The sequence below is a fragment of the Passer montanus genome, unplaced genomic scaffold (assembly GCF_014805655.1).
Source record: "Passer montanus isolate IOZ18808 unplaced genomic scaffold, ASM1480565v1 scaffold5, whole genome shotgun sequence".
NCBI lineage: Eukaryota > Metazoa > Chordata > Aves > Passeriformes > Passeridae > Passer > Passer montanus.
In genome coordinates, this window is record NW_024369929.1 from 8497947 (window position 1) to 8520794 (window position 22848).

General features: G+C 45.5%; 3 protein-coding genes across 12 annotated transcripts in view; 2 read left to right on the forward strand and 1 right to left on the reverse strand.

Moving 5' to 3' along the window:
- Positions 1-1094, forward strand: part of PDE8A (phosphodiesterase 8A) — a 157361-nt gene extending 156267 nt beyond the window's left edge. For all 6 annotated transcript variants that reach the window (XM_039722733.1, XM_039722732.1, XM_039722729.1 and 3 more), the window contains one exon: positions 1-1094. The gene's annotated coding sequence lies outside the window, so the exon portion shown is untranslated.
- Positions 942-20076, reverse strand: FSD2 (fibronectin type III and SPRY domain containing 2). Of its 5 annotated transcripts, XM_039722739.1 has the most exons (14): positions 19944-20047; positions 17347-17621; positions 14438-15239; positions 14263-14358; positions 12969-13202; positions 11740-11762; positions 10675-10796; positions 9512-9667; positions 8560-8694; positions 7661-7814; positions 7141-7274; positions 5435-5567; positions 3206-3382; positions 942-2357 (listed from the first exon to the last, which is right to left on the reverse strand). In XM_039722739.1, exons 3-14 carry the CDS (start codon positions 15197-15199, stop codon positions 2105-2107), a joined length of 2379 nt encoding a protein of 792 aa, XP_039578673.1. In that variant the 5' UTR covers positions 15200-15239; positions 17347-17621; positions 19944-20047; the 3' UTR covers positions 942-2104. The 5 variants fall into 5 exon arrangements, with proteins under 5 accessions (XP_039578673.1, XP_039578672.1, XP_039578674.1 ...); XM_039722738.1 differs by lacking the exon at positions 17347-17621 and having other exon boundaries at positions 19944-20076; XM_039722740.1 differs by lacking the exons at positions 17347-17621; positions 19944-20047 and adding an exon at positions 17196-17340.
- Positions 19481-22848, forward strand: part of WHAMM (WASP homolog associated with actin, golgi membranes and microtubules) — a 13697-nt gene continuing 10329 nt past the window's right edge. The window contains exon 1 of the mRNA XM_039722735.1: positions 19481-20102. Within this exon, the coding sequence (XP_039578669.1) occupies positions 19563-20102 (540 nt within the window). The 5' untranslated portion in view covers positions 19481-19562. The remainder of the gene's footprint in view (positions 20103-22848) is intronic.

The window sequence follows — 22848 nt, forward strand, 5'->3', positions numbered from 1 at the left end:
ATAGTTCTGCCACTGCCTTAGCAGTCCTGTGCCATGCCTGGTGATGACCATGGGGCCATTCTCCTGAGCAGACTGCTCTGTACTCAGCCACTGGCAGCATAACAACAGAGCTCTTTGGTACCTGTGGAGTCCCACTGCAAGAGTCTGAGCACCTCAAATTTGGCTCAGAAAATCTGCCCTTGCACAGCCAGCGAGAGGGTTGTGAATCCTGGGGACTTGACTGTTCAGTTCACCAACTGGAAAGTATTTTGCCAGGTTACAGCTATGGTTTGAGCACTTGCGGTGAAAGCTGGTGGTGGGTAGTGGAATCACGGGTTCAGCAGCAGCCTTTGTGCATTAGAGGCTCTGTTTGGAGGTTCAGATGTCCTCACACTTCTGTTCTGATACCTGTGTGTTATGCTCTTTCAGGTATCTACTTGAAAATAAGAGTGGGGCTCTCAGTTTTTGGCTGGTAGGGTAAAACATGTTCCAGTGGGTAGAAGTTGGACCCAGAGTCAAGGAGGACATTTTTCAGCAAAGAATGGTGCTATCTCACCACTTCCATCCCCTGCACAGGAGCTGTACCCTGGAGCTGCTGTCCCTGGGATGGCCATGCCAGCATCAGCAGGGCACACATGGCCACAAGCTGCTCTGCTCACTGGCAGACCAAGCACTGAAAGTCTGGCCTGCTTACAGCAGGTCTGACAAAGTGACCATAACAGCTTTTCTGCCCTGAAAATACCTTCCTTCCAGGTAGGTTAAGAACTGAAGCTGTGCTGGTACAGCTCAGTGTTGCTAAACCCATCTTCTGAGGCTTTTGAAACAGATAGCCAAGAGCAGCTGGTGCTAATCACTGCTGTAGGGACATCCTCAGCTCCTCTTTTTGTGGTTTCTAAAGGCCTATTTTGGCAAGACTTTTTAAAAGCTATTTGAGAAAGAAGAGACAAGCTTTTGACACGCAGTTCTATGTAAAATCTCTTTAGTTTTGCCAGTGGCATTTATTTGTAGAGACCCTGCATATTGTAGAGGCCACTGCTTGTTCCTGGTGATTCCCTAGAATGGAAACTTGAACCAATGATTTTTGTAAAGAATGTGCAATAAATCTCTGGAAAAGCTTCTCTGTTAATGATTCTTGATTGAGTTCAGGTAGTTTTGACATACATGGATGAGGCTGTTCAGAGCTGGCCAGGCCTGCTTGACAGTCAGGGCCTGTCTTGATTGATGTCTGGAAATGAAACCCAAACAAGAATATCTCAGCTGCGTGCTGGGCCAGAGTCCTTCCAGCCTCACTGGACACCCACAGCTTCTAGGGCACAGCATGGAGTGGAATTCTTCCATGCTGAGGGGGAGAACACATCTGTGAGTGTGGAGGAAGGGTACACCCAAGTGGAGGCGAGCATAGCTAAAAAGAGCAAAGCTAAAAGTGTTGCTTTAGGTTTTTCTATAAGGACAATCAAGCACTGCAAAAAGTCTGTCCTTTTTGAATGAATGAGAAGCATTCTGTAAAAATGGCTTAAATTTGAGACTGGAGTGCAGGCTTGGGTATTCCAGAAAGCCTCACTTGGTAGGCACTAACAGTTCACACACAGGGGAGGCGTATCTGATTAACTTGAGTCACAGACTTCATGTAGCAACAAGAACACTTGATTGGGAGATCAGCTTCATGGCTGGAGTGTTTTCAGCTCCAGCAGCTGTACAGTGATTATGCCTTTTGCTATTTTTGTTTTTCTTTGAGTTCTTAGCTTTTGAGTAGACTCAGAAGTAGAATTAGCAATTCTTTGGAACTGGGGAGTTCCCTAGGCTTCAGGTGGCTGTTGGGGGAACCTGTGATCCAGCTGCCACTGCTGTGGGGTGACAGTGTCACCTCTGAGAAGGAAGGTGTCCATTTCTAATAAGAATTCTGGGATCCTGATGGATCTTGTTACTACAGTGGCTTTTTCAAAGATCCTTCCCAAGAGGATGTAAACTAAGGACTCAGGCTTGGCAGGTGGTCTGGGTCAGGGTCACTTTGCTCTTACTAGGGGGAAACAGCTGGTGCACAGGGAGTATGGTGGTGCAGTTAATGCTGGAAGAGGGCATTGCTCAGGGCAGGTTACACATGGGTGTGGTAGCTGCAGAACACAGGCTATGGCAGGGCAGTCCATGGGGGTGTTGTAATTCCAGTATGTATCCTTAAGATACCAGGTGTTTCCAGTGCAAAGCAGGGGTGGACATAATGCTGGAAGTGTGAGTTGAATGTGTGAAGGTGTTGGGCAATATCTGCATTGAAAAATGACAGTCTGCAGTTCTCATAGTCCAGCAGGATGCCAATCCTTCTGGGGGGAACAGTAATTCTGATGTCAGGTGTCATCCCACTGTGCAGGAATTCATACTTGTGCCTGCAGGCAAGAAAAAGAGAAGAGCTGAAGGCACCCTGACTCTCAAAGGGAAGCACTTTGTGCACACAGGTGCTCATGAGAGTCAGAGGCAGTGGTGTTAATGTACCATGTCCAGGGGAGAGCCAGCAGAGCAGCTGAGGCAGGAGGGGAGCTGGCATTTCTGCAGGCAGGTGTGACATGCTGCCATAGGTAGGACAGAGATCAAAACCAGTTGAGTATACCTGGGTTTAGCCAGATATGTAGTTTTTGGATTACACAGATCTATTACGCTCTGTCTTCTCACTGAGGTTTTGATCATGTTTACAGCTAAATTCTGAACTGATTTTATTCAGGTTTGTTCCTGCAATTTCTTGTTTCAATGTGACAGTGTCTCGTTTCAATGAGACAATGTACCTTAGACCCTTCCGTTTGATTCACTAGCACCCTCGTAGTCAACAGAAATGGGTGCTTTGAAGATGCAAATCATTTGTTCCTGCAATTTCTTGTTTCAATATGAGTGTCTCGTTTCAATGAGACAATGTACCATAGACCCTTCCGTTTGATTCACTAGCACCCTCGTAGTCAACAGAAATGGGTGCTTTGAAGATGCAAATCTGCCAAAACACAAGTTCTGAAGTAAGAAAGTTGGGCAAAATAACCCATGCCAAATGCTTCTGAAACACCCTAAAAAAGCAGGTGGATTTGCTTAAGCAGTATCCTTCCAACACCAGTTTACAGGGACAGTGGTGGAATGTCAGAGGCCCCAGTGCCTGGTCTGAGCTGATCCAAAATCTCTGCCTTCTCTGCTGCCCTGCCTGCAGGTGTGAGAGTTGTTCCTGTTGGAGACCTGCAGCCTCCACAGCCCTTACCTTGAGGGTGTGATGATGTGCCTCATGCACCAGGATGAGTTGTTTGCCCCCAGGTGACCATGTCTTGGAGTGTTCTCAAAAGCCACACCAATTCTGTACTCTGTATCTTCCTCAACTTCCACCTCCCAGTAATGCTTTCCTGGAAATGGGATCAGACTGCCCAGGATGGCAATACATCTGTGGGAGACAGGAATATGTGTTTTGGCAGGGCCTCTCTATAATGCTCTTCAGTGTTTAGATGTGTTCAGGTGTGTCCATACCTGGACTTTACATAGCAATAAAGAAAAGCCACTTCTGCTGTCACCTTAGCAGTGCAGTGTGGATTTTTGACTCCAGTGAAATCCCCACACTGAGGAGCTGACACCCAGCCTGCAGGTTTCTTTGTGACACCTGCCCTGTTTTTACTTGTGGGTAGCTTTGTATAAATGAGTGCCCTAGGCACTTCCAGGAAGATGGAGGACAGCATCCCATAGTGCCTGGGTTTTCTGGGAAAGTTAATGCTTGTTAGAAAAGAGAGTGCTCTAGTGAACCCCAGCATAGCAGGGAGAAAAGTACAGATTTTGTATTTTCTTTCCAAACAGCCCAGGGTTTTGAAGATCACTCACAATGAGGAACTGAGCACTGTAACCGCATGAAGTTCCTGGGGCACCTGGGGAGGAGGGAACCTGTCTACACTGGTTCCCTCTGTGTTTGGAAGAATTGAACACAGTAGGAGAACTTGTAATATGCTGGGTACTTGGGCCATGAAATGTGTGATAGGAACCATGCAGAAAATAACTCTTTTGAAAGTTTTGTAGTAGAGACAAAGATAATGTATTACAGAGAGACCCTTCAGCTTGATTTACTGGCACAGTCTTGAAATCAAAGGAACTGGGTGCTTTGAAGATGCAAGTCTGCAAAAACACAGGTTCTAATGCAAGAAAATTGGGCGAAATAACCCACTCCAAATGCTTCTGAAACACTCAGGAGAGCAACATGGGTCCTGTAAGCTTACACCTCAGCTTTTTCTTAGGAAAGTACATGATGTATTAGCTGTCATTGTCAAGGGGGACAGCAGGTTTCAAACACACACAACTTTTATGTTTCTATGGTAGTGTATAAAGTTGTAAGTTACAAAGGAGAAGGATGTTGCTGGCAGACACTGAGCTCTTCTAGGCAATGCTGAGAGGGAGCTGCACTCATCATTTGGAGGGCCCATCCTCACATCTGTGGTGTGAGGATGGGCACACAGCACAATAGCTGTACTCTGCTTCTGCAGCTGCACTTGCTTAGAGCAAGTGTACACTTCATTGCAAGTGCATGTAAATGCCTTGGGAACAACTTAAAGGCTGCTGAAATCAGAACTCAGAGGGACTGTGTTGCTGCAGCCTGAGAAGGAAAAGGAATGATGCAAAATGGATGGGTAAACATCTGTGAACAAAACATGACCATAGTAATGAGAGCTGCAAAGCCACCAAGGCAAACCTGAGCTGCACTGAAGAAGCAGTTAGGAAATACATCAGCCACCCAAACCTAGGAGACCACACAAACTTCAGAAATAAGTATCTCTTGGTTTGAAGGAGATTTGTGACAGTTCATAGCGGTACCAAAACCTCAGCCTTTGAATGTGTCAGTTCTGGCTGTTTACATGAAACATAAAAGTATGCCATAGAAGTGGGATGAAATCCCATTTAAGATTACCATGATGGCTTTAATGAAAAGGATCACCAGTCTCCCCACTCTTTTCTACCAAGCCCTCTAGTAGCACTGCATTTCCATGGAGGGAATAAATGGTAGACTTATATTACCCTGCAATGCCTGCCCTGGTTATATGGTGTTTCTGTAGTTTTGACTGGAAATATGCAGTTTGGCAAGCTTAGTCTCTCACTTCAATGGAAAAGGGCCTAATTCTTTTTTGAAAGTGATACCTGTTGGTCCAAATAGTATCAGTTATATCTTTCAGCATGAGGTAAGTTTTCAGATCCCTCTCCTTTCCTTAGCATTTGTTATGGCACCTAAATACTTCTTCAAATTTAGCTCAGTATGCCAGACATGTAAGTAGGCTTGTACATAATTGTGGCTGCTGTATCTGTAATCCTATTTAAGAACTTGCATTAATTTCCAAGTTCCAAAGAGCAGCTGGAGAGAGAGATTTCAACTCAAAAAATTAATCAGAGCTGCTGAAAGCCCCATTAGATATTTCCTGGCATCTGTTAAAAGAACCAAAGAAACTGAAATGCCCCTGTATACCTTGTAAAGCTGTTATCATAGACAGGCAGATCACACTCTGGGTTTTCCAGTTCATCACATGAAATGGTAAATCCATCATCTAGAATTGCCAGTAAAGGATGGGCTGTGTCCTCATTAAGGTAGAAGCAGGTGCCTGCAAGAGAAAATGCCTAAGGATAACTCCAGTATCTCCTTATAACATTAGAATTGCAGCAAGGGTGTGATGAAATGTTATTTGGATCCACAAAAGGATTCACCAATGCTCTTGAAAGAATCTGTGGCTGGCATTGAGAGGACAAGATGATATTTTTAAAATTTTTCTAACAAAAGGCTGCTTTACAGTTTAACGCTGTTTAGTTTCAGCCTTGTGAAAAGCAGGAGACTTAGCCTGGTTTTGAACCCTACCAGGGTTCAAAGCTGCAGGCATTGTGCAGGAAGTAGCTATTCAGAGATGAGGAGTCCTCCCTGCAATGGGCTGTCTGGTTTCAAGTAATCTATTTTTAATCACTGACATGAGAAAGGGGGCTTAAAGGACTCTCCATCCCCATCCCCATCTCCATCTCGCTCATCCCCATAAATTCTTGGCAGTTTGAAGAGCAAGGATCCCTCAGGCTTCAGCACCTCCCTTGTCAGTCCAGCCCAGGATAGAAGTGCTTCTGCCTTTCTTCCTGCAGAGACTTCAGAGAGCAGGTCTGACACACTGGGGCCTGAGGAGCAGCCACGACTGGCATAGCTGCTGTTTGTAGTTGGTGCTTGTTTATCCACCCCAGAAGGGATCAAAGGCCATTCACAGTGTTGGAGGCGGGTTCTTGCAGCTGATAGATCAATTTGCATCAGCTGTTTGCATAATGTAGGCTCCAAGAAGATTAATCTCCCCATGGTAATCCCAAATGAAATCATTATAATCAAACTGCAAGTTACTTCATTGCAAATACAATACAAACAATGACAGGGCAATTACAGGCATGTGCTGCTGAAAACAAACACATGCTGTGCAAACAGAATGGGCAATTTCAAATATTGAGTTTGATTTAAGCATTTGGAATACACACGAACAATGGTAACACAATGACAGTTTTCCTCTCCAGGGATTTAAAGATGAGCATTTCTTTTCTGTGGTGTCACTGCTGCGTGGCAGATGGGTTTTTTACTAAAACATAACTTTCTGTGGTCATCTTGATGAATAAATACAATTTTCACATGTCTGACAGAAGGTAAGGGCAGAAGAGACACAGGTGTGAGTGGCTTGGGAGATTTGAGATGAACAGTGAAGTTGCAGTGTGGTTGCAGCAGTGATGAAGGTGAGAACTGATGTCTGCTGAATGGCTCTGGAAAGTGCTGTCTCAGCCATAATTTCCAGCAGCAGCTTCATTATGTGAATTACTCGGAAGTAAAACCACACTACAACTTTCCTCTTTGGTGTGTCAGTCCTTTGCAGGCTGACAGTATGTGGGTGTTGAGTTGACACTGTCTTTTAAAATGTTTAGAAATTAGTCACTTTCAAGTACCAAATGTACCAGACAGCAATAATGTAAATTACAGAGCTAAAGCAATGCACTTATTGTTACAAGAAGTTGCTTTTTTCATTCCTAAAAGGTTACCAGGTGTGTAATTAGATGTGAGAGATTAGGACCTGGTCCAGAGGCCATTGAAACCAGCAGGAATCTTTCTGTTAAGACAATAGATGCTCCAATAAGCTGCTGGAGTTGTTCCAGGCTGTACAGTACCTGTGGTGTGTATCAGGACAGGTTCACTTCTTTCACTGGAGCCACCCAGGTTTTGGGCTCTGACACAGATGTGATACTTTTGTGCTGGCTGGAGGTGAATTAGGACTTCACAGTTAGGGATCCCAACAATAGATCTACAGAAAAAAATCAGTGGAAAATGAGAGGGTAGAAAACAAAGGTAGGCCTTTGAAATTATTTTTCTGAGCAACAAGGAAGACATTACACTTCAAGTTGTCTTGTTGACAGCAACAATTTTACCTTCTACAGTTGTCAGTAGCAGGGCAAGAGAGAGTTTATGACAGACTGCAGATTTTTACATTTGCTTCTACCCTTTCCCCATACCCATAATTCTCATATAGCAATTTCTGATTAATATTTTACAACTACTTTTACTAAGAGGATTGTTTGTAAATGTAAATTCACCAGAAGGTCAGGGGTCCTTTCTTAGTCCTATCTGATGCCACACAATTGAAATGGTTTCATCTCTACAGGCCATGGGCTCAATAGAAGAGTAACTCACTCAGTAATAATATCATCATTTTCTTCATCTGTCAGCTTGGACAATTCAACTGTGTAGGAATCAACAGGGTTAAGGTCTCTGGATTCCCAGCACACCAGTGCTGCATTTTCACAGCTTCGGATCTTTTTATTCTTTATGATTGGTGGTGAAGGAGCTAAAAAGTAGGGAAAAGAACAATTCTAAGCTGTTGCTTGAAGATGTTTGCGAACAACATGCTTTGAAGACAAAAAAATAGAAAAATGTTGTTTACTAATACTGTGTAGGTAAAGAAACCTGCTTCCCCAATGGACAATAAACAGCAGGTAGAGTGATTAACAGTGCTATTTAAAGACTTCATTTAGACTATAAAGGTCCCAAGAGAATCAAACAGAGAAGTTACATAAAGACTGATCACACAACTGTTTTCTATCATTAGTTTTCTCTTTGTCATAAAGGTGCATCTCTTCTCTGCTCTGAGATGTCAGAGACATCTGAACAAGCACTCGAAGGTCTCACACTGGCTTGCTCAGTCTGATGTCAGGATTTCACACAATGTCCTAGACTGAACTGCAGTTAAAAAGAACAGCATAACAGGTGAATCCACAAAATACCTGTAGGCCAATAAAAGGAGAGCTGGGATTCATCTGGCAGAACCAGGAAACCTGAACCTTATTCACAGCTGGTCTACATGCTTGCATTTCAATAAGTTATTTTGTCTCTCTGCTTCTGTTTCTGCCACTCTAAAACAGGGACAGTTGGCATGATAGGCTCTCCAAATAGAAGTAGGGAATTCCCATGCAGTCAGTAGCCTTACATCAGAAGAAAGAAAGTGCCCAGAAAGCATTACTTGCATAAAATTCAGAGATGATTTTGAATTTCACTATGAAGGTTACAAAGTTGTATGAACAAAATATTTTTACCTGTTACATAAACTGCTCTTTCACTTGGTGGACTGATGCCGGAGGCATTTAATGCACTGACCCAAAATTCATACTGTGTGTTTGGCAACAGATCAGTAATGGTGCAGTATGTTTCTTTGACTTTTAGTGTGTGCTCTGAAATGACAACAAGAAAGCATTTACAGTGCCTTTACACACTTGCCCACTCCTCCCCAAAGCTGCATCACACAGTGGAGTTGGGGTGCATTGTTTTGGGTGCCGAGTTCAGGAGAGCTCCTTGTGCTCCACACCCTTAGATCAGCTGTCAGGCAGTTTCACAATGCCTTCCTCTAAAGCAGCATAAATGAGATGGGACAAGAGCTGAAGCTCTTTTACTGCTCATTTCTCATTCTTTGTCTTATAAAATTTGGATAGTTTCTGCCTTTCTTTCTCAACTGGCCACTGGCACTCTACTGGCTCCCACTTTTGAAGGTTCTGCAAGAACAGTATTAGCAAAGGCAGTTTTGTCACAAGGCTGAGACATTTTGGTTCTGTGGTTCTTTGTGTGCCTGTGCATCTTAGGGAGTTACAGCCTATTATTAGCACTAAGATAAGCTGTAAAATCATCTGGGGGTTTCAGCGGGAGTGCTGATGAAATGATGATTTGCTCTTTAAAAATACTGTGCTTTACCATGGATGCAGCACATGTTCTAATGCAGTGCCCACCCTCCAGAAACCCTCATGACTCCATCCATTGTCCCCTTCCCATTCCTGCTATCCCTGCTGCTGCCACCCTGTCTTTGCTCCTGTGATGGGTCCTGCTGCAGCTGGCAGCATGGCAGACCTGGCAGGGGAAGAGGGACAAAGCAGATGGTGGTGGCAGATATGACAGTTTTGGTGGCAGGCAGAGTGCACAAGGCATGCAGAGGCACTTTGGCATCAGCTGGTTTTGCAGTGGAGGGCTGAGGTGTCCCTTGGGCCCCAGCCTCCTCACCTGCTTGCCCGTCACTGTGCCTCTCATTGCTCACAGGTTGGTAGCACAGCTGGTAGCACTCCACAGTGTCATCCGAGAAGAGGCCCCAGCAAACTCTCAGTGAAGTGCCAGTTGCTGCATTGGGAGCCTGGGGATTGATCACAGGGGCACAGGGAGCTGCAGAGGGAAAAACAGGTCAGTTTTTGAATGTATAATCATGGTTTGTTGTACCTCTCCTCTCACAAAGATGTTTGCACATAGCCCTGGCACTGAATAGGGCCATATTCCTCAATTCCTCCCACGTGGAGAAAAGTCAGGAGCTGACTCTGTAAACAATTGCAGATAGTAATCAGGTCACTGATGTGTGAGAACTAGTCTTGCTTCAAAATAAAGTCAAACCAATGAAATAAATAAACCTCAGCCTATCCCTCCTCTGTAAACTCAGCCTCCCCTGCTCTGAGGGCTGCTCCAGTGAGCCCAACATCTGCCATGCCACCTCTCCTGCCAGCCACCCCAGGATCAGGGAAAAGCTGTACAAGGGGGCACCAGCACAACCAAACAAGTACAAGTACTGTGTTAAGAAAACACAGTATTCGGTATAAAAAAAAGAATAATGTTCTTTCTGACCATTTGTGATGCACCAGAAAATATTTAAAATTTTAGGCAGTTTTTTTTTTAGTTACTCAAAATTTGTTTATGTTGTGCTGCTTCCTGTGGATTATGGGGGAGGGGGAAATGCTTGCTAAATAGCAGAGGAATAGGTCACTGAAATCTGTTTATCAAGAGAAGATGGGTAAGTTATTTAAAGTAGTCTGGGGTTCCTCTCTATTTTTTTCAAGGAACTACAAGGTAATAAAAGTTATCATTGACTGGGCGTGCCTGACCCCTCAACAGCAGGGGATAATCTTCATGAGTCTTCTAGGAAATCATCCAGCAAAAGAAAGGAAGTCCCAATTTAGCAGTAATTCTGGTAATTTTATATTGAAAACAAATGGAAAAAAATCCAAAAATATCTTCCAGTGTCCCTGTATATATAGGCAAAAAAAACCAACCCCAAACTAGAAGGAAAAGTAGGGAGAAGTTAATTCTGCCTTTGCAGATCTCCTTTAAAAGAAGTAATGTTTAATACATATTCTTACTTAAATGTAAATAGGTGTGAAATAATGATCAGTTAGGAAGAGTACCTGGAATAGCATTAATGGAGTTCATTAGTTGTTCAACTTCAGAGACATCTATGATCCGCTCTTCAAAGTCTGGCAGCGTTGAAAGCTCTAAATCCACTTCTTTCTTTAAGAATTCTTCCAGCCTGTAATTGTAGGGGGAAAAAATAATGTCTAATTGGAAGTACCATAGTGTTGGAGGCATCTGTCTGTGATGCCTATTTTTAAGAGAATAAGAACAGCAGAATCCAAATTAACATCTGTTTCCTCAGAACACGGTTTTCATGCTGTACAAGCTCAGCCTCTCATGCCTATAGCATGGCCCAAGATGCCAATGAGAGCTGGCTGCTGCTGGGGCTGAGGCCAGGCTGGTGTGCCCTGCTCCTGCAGCGAGCTGGCTGTGCACACCAGGCAGGGAGTGGGGTGTGCCCAGCACCTCCCTGTGGGAACCACTCCCTTAGCTCCAAAACCCCCATTATTTTGAATTTACACTATTACTAATTCATGACCTCGTGGTTCTAGGTGTTGTAAATTTGAAAGAAAGGGGTATCTTTTCTCTGTGTTTTCATGAACAATAACAGTCAATTAAGAGGGTGTTTTTTGCTTATGATTTAGTGTGCCCTAAGACTTCTTGCTATTGTTCCAAGATTTTTCAGTATCTGTTTTGAGCTCCCACAGCTTGACTTTCTACCCCACTATATTAATGCATAAATAAGCCCGTTACAGTATATTTAGGGAGTTCAATTTTAGTCTCATTTGGATCCAGAGTGGTTATTTCAAGGGCTTTAGCAATCCTGTTTCCTAGTGAAATTAGTTCCTTATGACTAAGCTGAAAACACTGATTTATTCAGGCTCTAACTTTCCTTTCGGCTTTCTTGAAATTGGATCCAAACAAGTGTTGAGTGTTAAGTTTCTTAGAGCAACTTTTCCTGATGCACTTTAAAACAAAAATACTAAATATTTCAATTGCTCTAGTGGCTTAGACAACATTTTTGTGCCTGAACAAAGTCCAGAACATGCAAGCATCTCCAATAACCTATCCAATTAGCAGGAAGAAATGTGACACAAAATCCCAGACTGTGATACTACCTGTCAACCATGGTTACTGCTGCCTGTTGGAAAAAAAGGACAGAGTGTTAGAGGTAGAAAAGTCCAGAGTCAGACTACATCATGCTGTTGACCTGTCTTACACAAATTGCCCCAAATGCAATACTTGGAGTGAAGTAATTGGCTCTCACCCGACTGTGAGAACAAAGCCAGCCCTTTCTATTGAAATGGACAGATCTTGGCTGAATTTACAGAAGGATAATGAGCAATATCAGGTAGTCATCAGTGTCTGCCTGTTGAGGCTTTAGACCAATTCCTCCCTTGGTTGTCCAGAGTGCCAACAGATCCATCACAAACAAAAACCAAAATCAGCTGGACAAAAGAACTCATGAAATGATCTGTGCTGGAGGGAGTCTGAGCAGTGCATGTAACTGGAAGACAGATGTACAGTCCCAGGAGAAACCTAAGCCCCTGCGAGCTCAAGACCAACATTCACTTCTTGATGAATAATGGTTCTTAGGGGCAATGTAAAACTGCTTACAAGCTAAGGAGAAAATAAGTCAGCTCATGTGAAGAACTCAGCAGGCTGGAGTCGTAGCAAACTGACCCACAGAGTAGACTAGGTGGTGTTATGAGATTTGTTTGTTGTCCAGTTCAGAAGCTACTGTCACTGTGCTACAGAAATGCTCCCACCCACCTTAGTCACAGGACAGCTCAGGTGAGAGCAATCACTCATCATCAGTGAAAATTCTGATTTTTTTTCCAATTATTTTTCTACCTGCCAAAGAAAAATATCTTCTTGACACCACCTCAAGAGGGGATTTCATCCATCACTTTGCAGGAGCTTTTGACATATTTCAGCTGAATTTTCCTCCAAAATGAGCAAGAAAAGGAAACATCTTCCTAAGTGATTACGTCAGCTTGCCTGCTGTGAGCCCAGAATAGAGCAAGAGAGCTGAGCCTGCACAAGGCAAGGAACACTAAGTGCTTCCAGAGTTTCCCCAGATAAGCATTTCAGCAAGATATCTTCTCTCTGAACCCCAGTGTGACTCACAAATGAATGAGCATCCAAATTACAAACTTCTACTTCTGCATTTAGCCCCCATTGTGTTGCCCTACTAAGTCAACGCCACCATGCCAAGCACCAGGAGCAGTGACAGCACCATGGACTGAGCATCCCAAATTCTCCCTACAATAAAGCTGCTTGGGGCTTCTCAGACAGGGACTACTTACAAGCAGCAAAAAGCATTTTGACAGTTAAAGCTCTTTACCTTCATAAATACAGCTTTGTCATTTTCCAGGAAAAGCTCCTGGGTTTCATCTGTCAGCTCCTTGCAGGTATCAAGATGTTTCCCACAACTGACCAGCTGCTCATACAGAGCTTCCAGCTTCTGCCTCTTCTCTTCTCCCAGTGCTTCCAGCTGCTCTTCATACTTCTGAGCGAGCACTTGCACTGCATCATTGTAATGCACCTCAAAGTTCTGCTCCTGCCTCCCAAAATTTTCCTGCAAGATATTTGAGGGTTTGTATCTTGGTATCAAGCCTGAGCCACAGGTCATGCAGAGGAAAATCTTACTCTGGTCTGCCTAAACTTCTGCTTACTATAGAGGTAATATATAATTATTTAATTGACAAAACTAGGACACAGTACCAGTACACAGAAGCTGCAATTTGACTTATGTGCATTTTTAAGGGTTTACTCTGATCATTCACCCCCACTGAAGCACAAAAGTGTTGGATTTTTTTCCAGACATAAGAGCAACAGAAATTACAGCAGGAACAATGATATAAAGCAACCTAAACCCAGGGAGCACAACTAGGATATATCCTAGTCATAATCTCACAAGCATTTCCACCAACACAGTTAAGCACATGCTTCCATGAGAGAAACCATGGCAACTCAGTGGGATCCGTGGATTTGTGCTGAGGGAGCTAATGCTGCTATCCTCACTCACAGCTGGAGAAAGCATTAGGAAGGAAGACTTCAGGAGCAGGCAAGTCAAGGAGCAGTCCCAGCAGCTGCTCACTGTTCAGGCACCAATGTCCTCCTGTGCCACATGTGGCAGAGAAAAGACTGCAGTTTGAGTTTTTGCTTCAGGTTGAACTTGCTGCCAGCTGACCTCCTTCCCCTGGGGCCAAGTACACAGCAACCGAGTGGGAGCACAACTCTTGAACTCATCAGTTTGAAGCAGCTGATCCAAGGATTTGGCTGCATCTGACACTTCTGAGAATGATGCTGAGGGAACACAAGGGCTGCACTCTGGATGGACTAGTTAGATCATAGCTCTTTGGCCATTTAAAGCTAAGATAACTTGAGTGGGAGTCACTTTATTTCTGAATGCAAATTTCTGTGCAAATTATAAATGTGGTTTTACTAGCCCACTTAAAAAATCTTTAGGATGAGTTTTCCTGAGTACTTCAGTCTAGACAAATCCCAAGATAACTCCATGCTCTGTTACTGTCAGTACTCACCTCATTAACAACTGAAGACTATGAATGTCAGTATGACTATCAAAACTGTTTAACCCCACTACCATAAAGTTAGCCCAGGAGAAAATGCCTTACCTCTACAGTGATGAAGATTTCCTCCAAATGGCTGGCAACATTTTCCATGTGAGCAATCTGTTCTTCCAACTTGCACATGTTTTTATGGATCTCCTCCTACAAAACACCCAGTGTGATTCTTACTGTGTCTGAAGACTGTTTTAGAGGCACCACAGTACACCTGTGTTACTCTCACCTTTTCACTTTCCACAGCACTAGGGAGCTGAGCAACCTCGTGATCCTTGTGTTCACCAAATAGTTTGTCAAAAGCTCGGATTGGTATCTTGCAGGTGGAACAAAAAACATCTGCTGCTTCTTCCTCTTCCTCCTCCCCCTCCTCCTCACTGACAGCCTGACTGTTCCACTCGTCTGACATGCCACCACTGCTTAGCCCCCCTCTGGACCATATGCTGCTCTCAGCCTCATCATCTGCTCTGCCTTTGCTCTGATTTTCACCTTGAGAAGCCTCATCAGGAAGTCCTTGTTGCTTTGTGCTTTGACTTGGCTCTTTCACTGAAGAGCTGCTTTTTGATATGTTATATATGGAGCCTTGTAATCCTGCTTTTTCTGGGCGAGCTGGTGGCCATCTGCTCTCCACCTTCTCCAGATGTCCTTCAAGAAGCTCAAGCTCTTTTTCTCTATCCTCATCAAGTCCATACATCTTAGCCAACTCTGCAACCTCCTTTTCCAAGTCATAGCCAACTTCTTGTGGGCGTGGAACTTTTTCACTACTCAATGCAGATTCCTGTCTCGTATCACCCAGAGATCTGTCTCCTCGACCAGAGAGCTCTTCAGGAAAGATATCAAACCTCTCCTTTGATCCATAAAGATCCATGTGATAAAAGATCAGACCTTCAGTCTCAGTGTCACTAGACTCTGGGACTGGTGGGGAAGCCGAATGATGTTGTGACTGGCCGCTAGTCTCATAGTCTCTCGTGGTGCCAGATCTGGATGACATTGGTATCCTCAGGGAGGCTTTTGAGATGATGAGTCTCAAGCTTGTAAAAGATAAGAAAGATCTTTAGCCACACACTTAGATACCAGAATTGAGTTTTTCTTGCTTAAAAGTATATGGATAAAATAGGTTTGGCTGAGAACTGCTCAGGTCCTGGAGGTGGGCATGGGAAAGACCAAAGTCAGTAGCCTCACTCCCTAAGTAAAGCTTCTGAAGGGAAGCCACAGGAAGCTTGTTTTCTTCTCAGCTCAGTGCAAAGCACAGCAGAGAGCTGACTCTGATGTGCGTCATCTTTTCTGGGTACCTCATCTGTGACCCTGATTTCAAACTGTGGAGCAGCCCTGTCCTCAGATAAACACTGTGACTGTGCTTCAGGCACAGTTAGTGCTGTTCTCTGCAACTGGAAATGGCCTGGTTTGAAGCCTGCTCACTCTTCAGCTGCTGTCAAGCATGTTTTCTGAACTGTCAGTCAGGCATAATGTAGAATGTCCTCTGTTGTGACCACTGATGCCACAAAACACACTAGCAAATGCCCTGGAAAGCCTTGTTCTGTATTTTTCAAGTTGCCATTCTTAATACTGAAACTTGAGTCCAGGTCTTGGGTCCTTTCTAAAAAATATCACAGAGAAAACATACTGGCCTTTGGGGCTTCTCATGTGCTGTGGAAAATATACATTTTATATATAGCTTTATATGATATATATATCATATAAAGCATCCAGTAACTAGGGAGCAAGGCAGGCCATTGACCTCTGGACTGAGAGATGCCTGCTCTGACCCAAACCTTGCACATTTTGTCTATTCTGTGCAAGGAGGGAGGTGTGAAAAGAGCATGTGCAGGTGACATGCAAAGCTGGATGATAAAGCAGGTGCATGTGGGATAACATTAAAAGTGCAAAGGCAGTTTTAGTGCTGATTCCCAAGCCCACTCTTTCCAATCAGCCTGTATTAACAGCAGTGAAATAATGCCAGTACAGTCAGAGCTCTCTCTGAGCAGAAACATCCCCACAGCCCTTCACTGCTCACCAACATGAATGGAATCACATCTACAAAACTACTCAGATCCATTTTATCAGCAGTTTAGTACCACAAGCAAAAGACTTCATGGAAAGATTTCAGCTAATTATCAATTAATCTGTAGTTACATCTAGTCCTAGGTAAGTGAAGCATATGAAAGCTTTAAAATCACTTTCTCACAGAAGAAAAAAAAGCCAAAAGATCAGTCAGACATCAGTGTTATCAGAGCTTCTGCATAAGCTTTCACAAAAGTTTGCTTTCAAACTACTATTTATGGTCTTTTTAGTTTTGAGTAGTTGCAATTACCTCAAATTTATTTAATCAATATTTTATTAATTTTCCTGAGAAATGCTTAGCTAACAGAGTCAACACAATCAATGACTTTGTAGAAAGCAACTTCCCAAACCAGTGAAAAATACTGAGACATTTTGCACTCTCTGGTTTTATATCCCTGGCTGAGTGCAGCCCTACAGATCTGTAAGAAAACCCACACAGAAGTTCATCGTTTGTCTTCTGGCACTGCAGAGATGGGTGTGGATTCTACAGTTAGCAATATCCTACCATAGAGAAAAACACTGAAGTTAGGCAGAAATACTATTTAAGCTAAAGGCAATAAAATAAATCATGCAAATTCTAACATTTTAAACAGAGAAAAGGTCTTAACACATACCAGAAAATGTTGTCTGGCTCCTGCAAAGACTTTTTCCCCCATAATTAAAACAATAAGGCCTGCTTTAGAAGCTACTACTAATTAGAAAAGTGAATTAACATTTATTTTTTCCTACCAAAATGAAATGAAATAAATTAAAGTTAGCATAATTAAGCTTGTCTGCAATCCTGCTGCCTAAATAAGATTTTCAGATGATTGCTCAGTGTTTGCTTGCTCTGCAGGCACAGATAAAATTACATGAAGCACGTTTAGATCCGTGACCGCCAGTTATCATAAATACATAACAAAGAATGTTACTACCTAAAAACTTGCCTTCTATCTTAAGACGTCATAAATTCTTCTGATAGCTCAGATGGCATCAAAGTTAACTTCTATTCCCCCTAGTAAAAATTAATTCACACGAAAGCAATTCCTTGCCACTTTCCTATAACTGCAGCTGGGAGACTTATTGCGGTAACCTTACCCTGCCTCCTTGCTCAGATAGGGGCATGCCAGCAATGAGCAATGGCACAAATATAGATGTGCCCCGGCTGTCCTTCAGCAGCGTGCTGCTTGAGTGTCACCAGGATGAATGTCACACGCTGAGAACGGGCTCTGAAGTACTTTGAATGGTCACAGAGAGCCCTCACTGAAGCCAGAGTACGCTCTCACTTTTGGAGGTGGCATTAATAAAGGCTGCAGAGAGCATTCATTGCCTCTGGGTGTGATTTCCAAGGCTGGGGTGTTAGGCAGAGTGTCCTGTGGGGGATACACAAAACGTGCAAACAACTCACATGGCTGGACATGTGTTTACAGAGTTGCACAACTTAATGGAAGTACCTGTTCTGTTCTTTGCAAACACTTACTGGCAAAGTCCTCTCAAATTAGCAGGAGCTTTTTTATGGGGCTGACTTGGAATCATGAGCACATATTAGGGGAAAAAAAGAGAGAAAATTTAGAATTTAGGAACAAAATAATATAAAAAATATGCTTATTATACATATCCATACATCCTCACCCTGTGTGTTTATGTTAGACCTCTGGAAAGCTAATTATGGTGAAGAAAGCAGACAATGATGCCACTAGGGAGGTTTTCACAGGAACATATCTCTGCAGTCTGTTCAGCAGGGGTCTACCTGATAAAAAACAGGCTGTGTATTACCACTGATTGTTGTGACTGCTGTAGCACTTGAGCTTTGTGAATCTGCTCAAACCCACAGCTGCCCAGCACACTCAGGCTGCTGCTTGTGAACACGCTACCGAGCCAGCCCTGCTGGCAGTAGATTTTTAAGCACGTTTGAGAATGTTGAATTATATATGGCTTGAGCTCAGGGGATGCCACAAGGGACGATGTCTATTAGATCTTGACACAGCTCTGCTTTTTCCTCCTTTTCCAATTATCTCGGTGTAATTTCCTCACTTTTCTAGCAGTGCAATTGTTTGCTGTTTGGTGAGGAATCACAAGTTAATTGCCCATGTAGGCACGATCTCATTACTGCTAACAGTGCTTCTATCATCTGTGAGATTAGAGAAGAAGTGTTTCCACATAAGTGACGCAGCCCTTGCTGAAACGTTAACATTCATGCTGTCTGACAGATTTGATTAATTTTTCAAACAAGAGCTTATTTTTGGTTTGTATTAAGCTACGCTACCTTACAGGCCTTAATTTCTAAAAAAATTAACAGCATCAGCTTTGCTGCCAAAGACTGGACTGTAACATTTGAATAGTGAATTACATTGTGCCTTGGCCACAGGGCCTGAATAAGAGAGCAGTGACACTGCTCTTGTTCCGTCACCCCGCTGCCCTTTGCTCCCCTCGGTGCCCGTGAGGCGGCGTTTGGGTGGCATTGATACAAAGCGTGGTGACCTCGGGGCTGAGCTGGGTGCAGGACAAGCACCCCTGGTGTTTGTGGGCACAGGGCTCAGGTTCTGGCTCAAGGCAGTGTGGGGAAGGAATGTGGGGAAGGAGTGTGGGGAAGGAGTGTGGGGTTTGCCTGGCTTTGGAGAAAGCAACAGCTCATGAACTTTTGTGAGGACCACAGGAATGATGGCAGGGAGGAAAACTGCCCCTCAGGCAGCGGCTCAAACGCGGGGCTGTGTGTGCTTATTTCACAAAACTTTCTCCTTCCACTACCAAGGAAACACACAGGGAAGATGGGGCGAGATTATTTGCAAGAGCATGTACTGACAGGACAAGGGGGAAGGGGTTCAAATTGAGAGTAGTTTTAGATTACATATTGGGAAGAAATTCTTCACCACTGTGAGGGTGGCACTGGTTGCCCAGGGAAGGTGTGGCTGCCCCATCCCTGCAGGTGCCCAGGCCAGGCTGGATGGGGCTCTGTGCAACCGGGCCTGGAGGAAGGAGCCCGTGCCCATGGCAGAGGGGTGGGAACGCGATCTGCGGGGTCACCTCCCAGCACAACCGCACCCGTGCCGTGCCGAGCCACGATCCGGTGTCAAACAGCCTCTCCCGGGGCCGCCTCTCGCTCTTTCCCTACGGCTCTGCTCATTTCCCACTCCCGCCGTGAGGGCCGCCCTGGCCCCGCCTCTGTCTCGGTCCCGCCCCCTCCACACGGCCCCGCCCCCTGCCGCTCCCGCCAATGGGCGCGGGTGCTGCCGGTGACGCGCGCTGGCCCCGCCCCTCCCGGCGCTCGGTTTCTGTTTCGCTCCGGGCCCCGGGCCGCGGTCGCCGCTGTCGCGATGGAGCCGCAGCCCGACAGCCTGGAGGGGTGGGTGGCCGTGCGCGACACCGCCTTCGCCGAGCCTCAGCCGCCGCCGCGGCTCCGCTTCCTCGTGGCGTGGAACGGCGCGGAGGGCGCGTTCGCGGTGACCTGCCACGGGCGGGCGGAGGCGGCGGAGCAGGCCCCGCAGAGCTGGGCCGGGCTCTTCTCGGCGCCGGCCCTGCGCGGCGTCCACCGGCAGCTGTCGGCCGTGTGCCCGCGCCTGGAGCCCGCCTTCCCCGAGCTGCCGCCCGCGCTGCCCGGCGCGGCCTCCGGCGGGCTCTGGGCCGTGCTGTTCCCCGGCGGCGCCGCGCCGGACGAGGCCGAGCTGCAGGAGCTGTGCCGGGCGCTGGAGCTGTACCTGGGCTGGGCGCTGGAGCTCTGCGGCGGCCGCGTGGTGCTGGACGCGCTCTTCGCCGCCGACCGCTGCTGCGACGACGAGTACTTCGAGAGCCTCCACGAGCTCCGCGGGAAGGCCCTGCGCGGCCACCTGGCCCGGGCCAAGGAGGCGCTGCGGCGGGTACGGGCCCGGGGCCGGGCGCGGGGCTCGGAGCGGGGCTGGGAGCGGGGCCGGGGAAGGGACCCTCGGTGCGGGAGCTGCAGCTCAGCCCATGGGTGCGCCTGTCTGAGCTGGGAGTTCCAGGGTGAGCCTGGCAGCCCCTGCTGCTGCGGGACCGCACCCGTCAGGGCAGACTCGCCCGGCTCACGTGAGCAAGGGTGACCGGGGCACTGATGCCAGCTTGCTCCTGGTGTTGTCCAGTGTCCAGATTTGTGCTTATACAAACACTTTTTTGCTGTCTGGAAGCCACAAAGTCACTTTCCGAAGTACTAAGGGTCATCAGCCTTGGAAAGTGCAGCTTTATTAAGTGGGGAATAAGCCACGTCCACGTGGGCAGTCGCTGTAAGACATTGGGGCTCTTACCTAAGCTGCAGGCGCTCCTACAAAAACACATTGCTAAAAACATCCAGCCGTGTTGGGCAATGGGTGGAGCAGTAACCGAAGAGGAGAATACAATCATGTGCTAATTTTCTAACCTCCATGAGAAGGTCTCAGACTACATGTTTGCAGTAATGCTTCTCAGTCTTTTCTTAAGACCAAACTTAGTCCTGGTCCTATACAAAGAAGTGGTTTTGTATTCAAAGAAATGGTGTGGTGGTTTTTGTTGTATTTTTAAGTGTCAAGTTCTGACCTAATGATTGAAATAATGATGATAGCACTTTCTTCCTTTGGTGCTTTAGGTTTCTTCTTGCTATAGATGTGTTCCTGGATCTTTCCCCTTCTTGTAGGCAAGAATTCAAAGGGTGGTGTGTAGTAACAGAGTTGCAGTTGGGACATCGGAATGTTGACGAGTTACAGATACTTCAGGCTCACCAGTGTCTTGCTGCTGTTTCTTGCAGTACCTGTTTACAGCCTTATTTTCTGGCAAAGTAACCTGAAAAGGCATTTTATGAAAGTGATCATGCTTTGGAGGAAAGTTGTGACACCTGACTTCAGCCTTCTCTTTCCTATTGCAGTAGTTAACAGATGGAACAACACTACTTTTTCAGAAAGACACTGTTTTTAAAAACACAGCTTTAGTTTACATGAACATGTACCTTGTTGTATACAGAAGTCAGTGTCTGTCACTGACTAACAGTTCACAGCCCAGTTAGAAACACATTCCAGCCACCACGTTCTTTTGGAAGCAGCACGAGCCTGTTCAGCTCTGGCAGTCTGGGGCTTGGTGGTGAGGTGCAGCTTGGTGCCTCTCAGTTGCTCTGGGATTTCCAGCTATGTTTTAGACATGGCTGAACATGCTGTAGAGTGGTATGGTACTTGCAGGCCTAACAGGGACATAAATTCCTTATACTGCAGTCTAGACCAAGTTATGGAAGATTCAAGAAATAGACATTAAACCACCCCCAAGTACCAGAGCATCCTTTTTTCCTTTTTACATTAATGTCCTTCACTAATACTTTCCCTCTGCTCACTCTAAGCATCCTCCAGGAGCAGCATGACCCTCACTTCTTGCTTTTAGAGTAGCAAGCAAAAAGTCAGCTCTTGCATTTGCATTTGGCTTCCATAGTGGGGCAAAAGCAGACTGAAATTGCCCAGGTGGGCCTGGGACTGTGGCTGAGCTGCCACAAGCTCCTGGGAGGCCCTAGAGGCTGTCACACTTAAGGGATTGTCAGCAATGTTGCAGTTCAGATTCTCTTGTTTCCCTGTCTTGCCTGTGCCAGGCCTGCAGGCAGGGTGGGTGGGAAATGCCCTTGAGCTGACTTCCACAGATTTTCCCTGGGGAAGTTCCTCCATACATGGGAACTCTGCTGTCTTACCCAGACTCAGCTGGCAAGAACAAAGGTGATGGTTTAATTTCAATGCTTTTCAGTTGCAACACAACCCAGGCTTATTTTTTTTAATGTTTTTTCTCACTGCTGGTAGCAGACACCCCCCTCCCATCCCCTTCCCTCTTTATGGAGCTGCAGAGCACACACTGTCCTTCCAGGAAGGTCTGTTTCTCAGTGGAACTTAGCTGTGTTCTCTCAGCCAGCTCACTGGCCTGGCACGTAGAGCATGCCATGGTCTCTGCCAGCTGGTGTCAAAGAAAAAAATTGAAGCTTTGATTGGTACCAGTAAACACGTGCAATTGATGGGAAATCCCCAACTTTTTATTTTGTCACAGAAGGAAATAAATAGAGCCTAGTGTATCAAAAGGCAGTGACTCCATGGAAGAATTGTGACTTAAAAAGTGTAATACTACTAGAACTGAGGTTAGAATGAGCTATTATAAATTATACAAATGTTAAAGTAATTTAACTGCAGGGTGTATCAGAAGTAAATGCCAATCTGTTTTTTTCTGTGCCTGAAGTCAGAAATTCTGGATCCAGAAACTCATTAGCAGGCACTTAGTAATTGTGGAAGCAATGTAACAGCCAGTTTAAGGATACCTTGCTTGTCCTTCCAGTACAGACTTCCCAAGATTCTCATTTATGTTTATAGAAAGCAGCAACCAAGTCATCTGCTCACAGTTATTAGAATGTTTCTGGTGGATGCCCTAGGCAGGATGCTCCTTGCAGGCTCCTGATGGAATGTGCAGCAATTAGTGCCTCTAACAGTGTGGAGTTGGAGGTATTTTAGTCTGGGGTGGCTGCAGAATGCCTGGCACAGGCCTCCAGTGCAGTGGGAAGTCCTGGCTGTGGAAGGACAGGTCCTTCCCACCGGAGCCTGGCAGCAGCCAGCACACACGAGTGCAAGGCACTCACAAGTGTCTGATTCACCTTTTATC

Coding starts and splice junctions, on each gene's coding strand:
- FSD2 (XM_039722738.1), bottom strand. CDS start 15,199: ATGTCATCCAGATCTGGCACCACGAGAGACTATGAGACTAGCGGCCAG. Junction 14,359..14,437: donor GTGCTGTGGAAAGTGAAAAG/GTGAGAGTAACA, acceptor GGTGTTTTGTAG/GAGGAGATCCATAAAAACAT. Junction 8,695..9,511: donor GCACAGTGACGGGCAAGCAG/GTGAGGAGGCTG, acceptor TTGTCATTTCAG/AGCACACACTAAAAGTCAAA.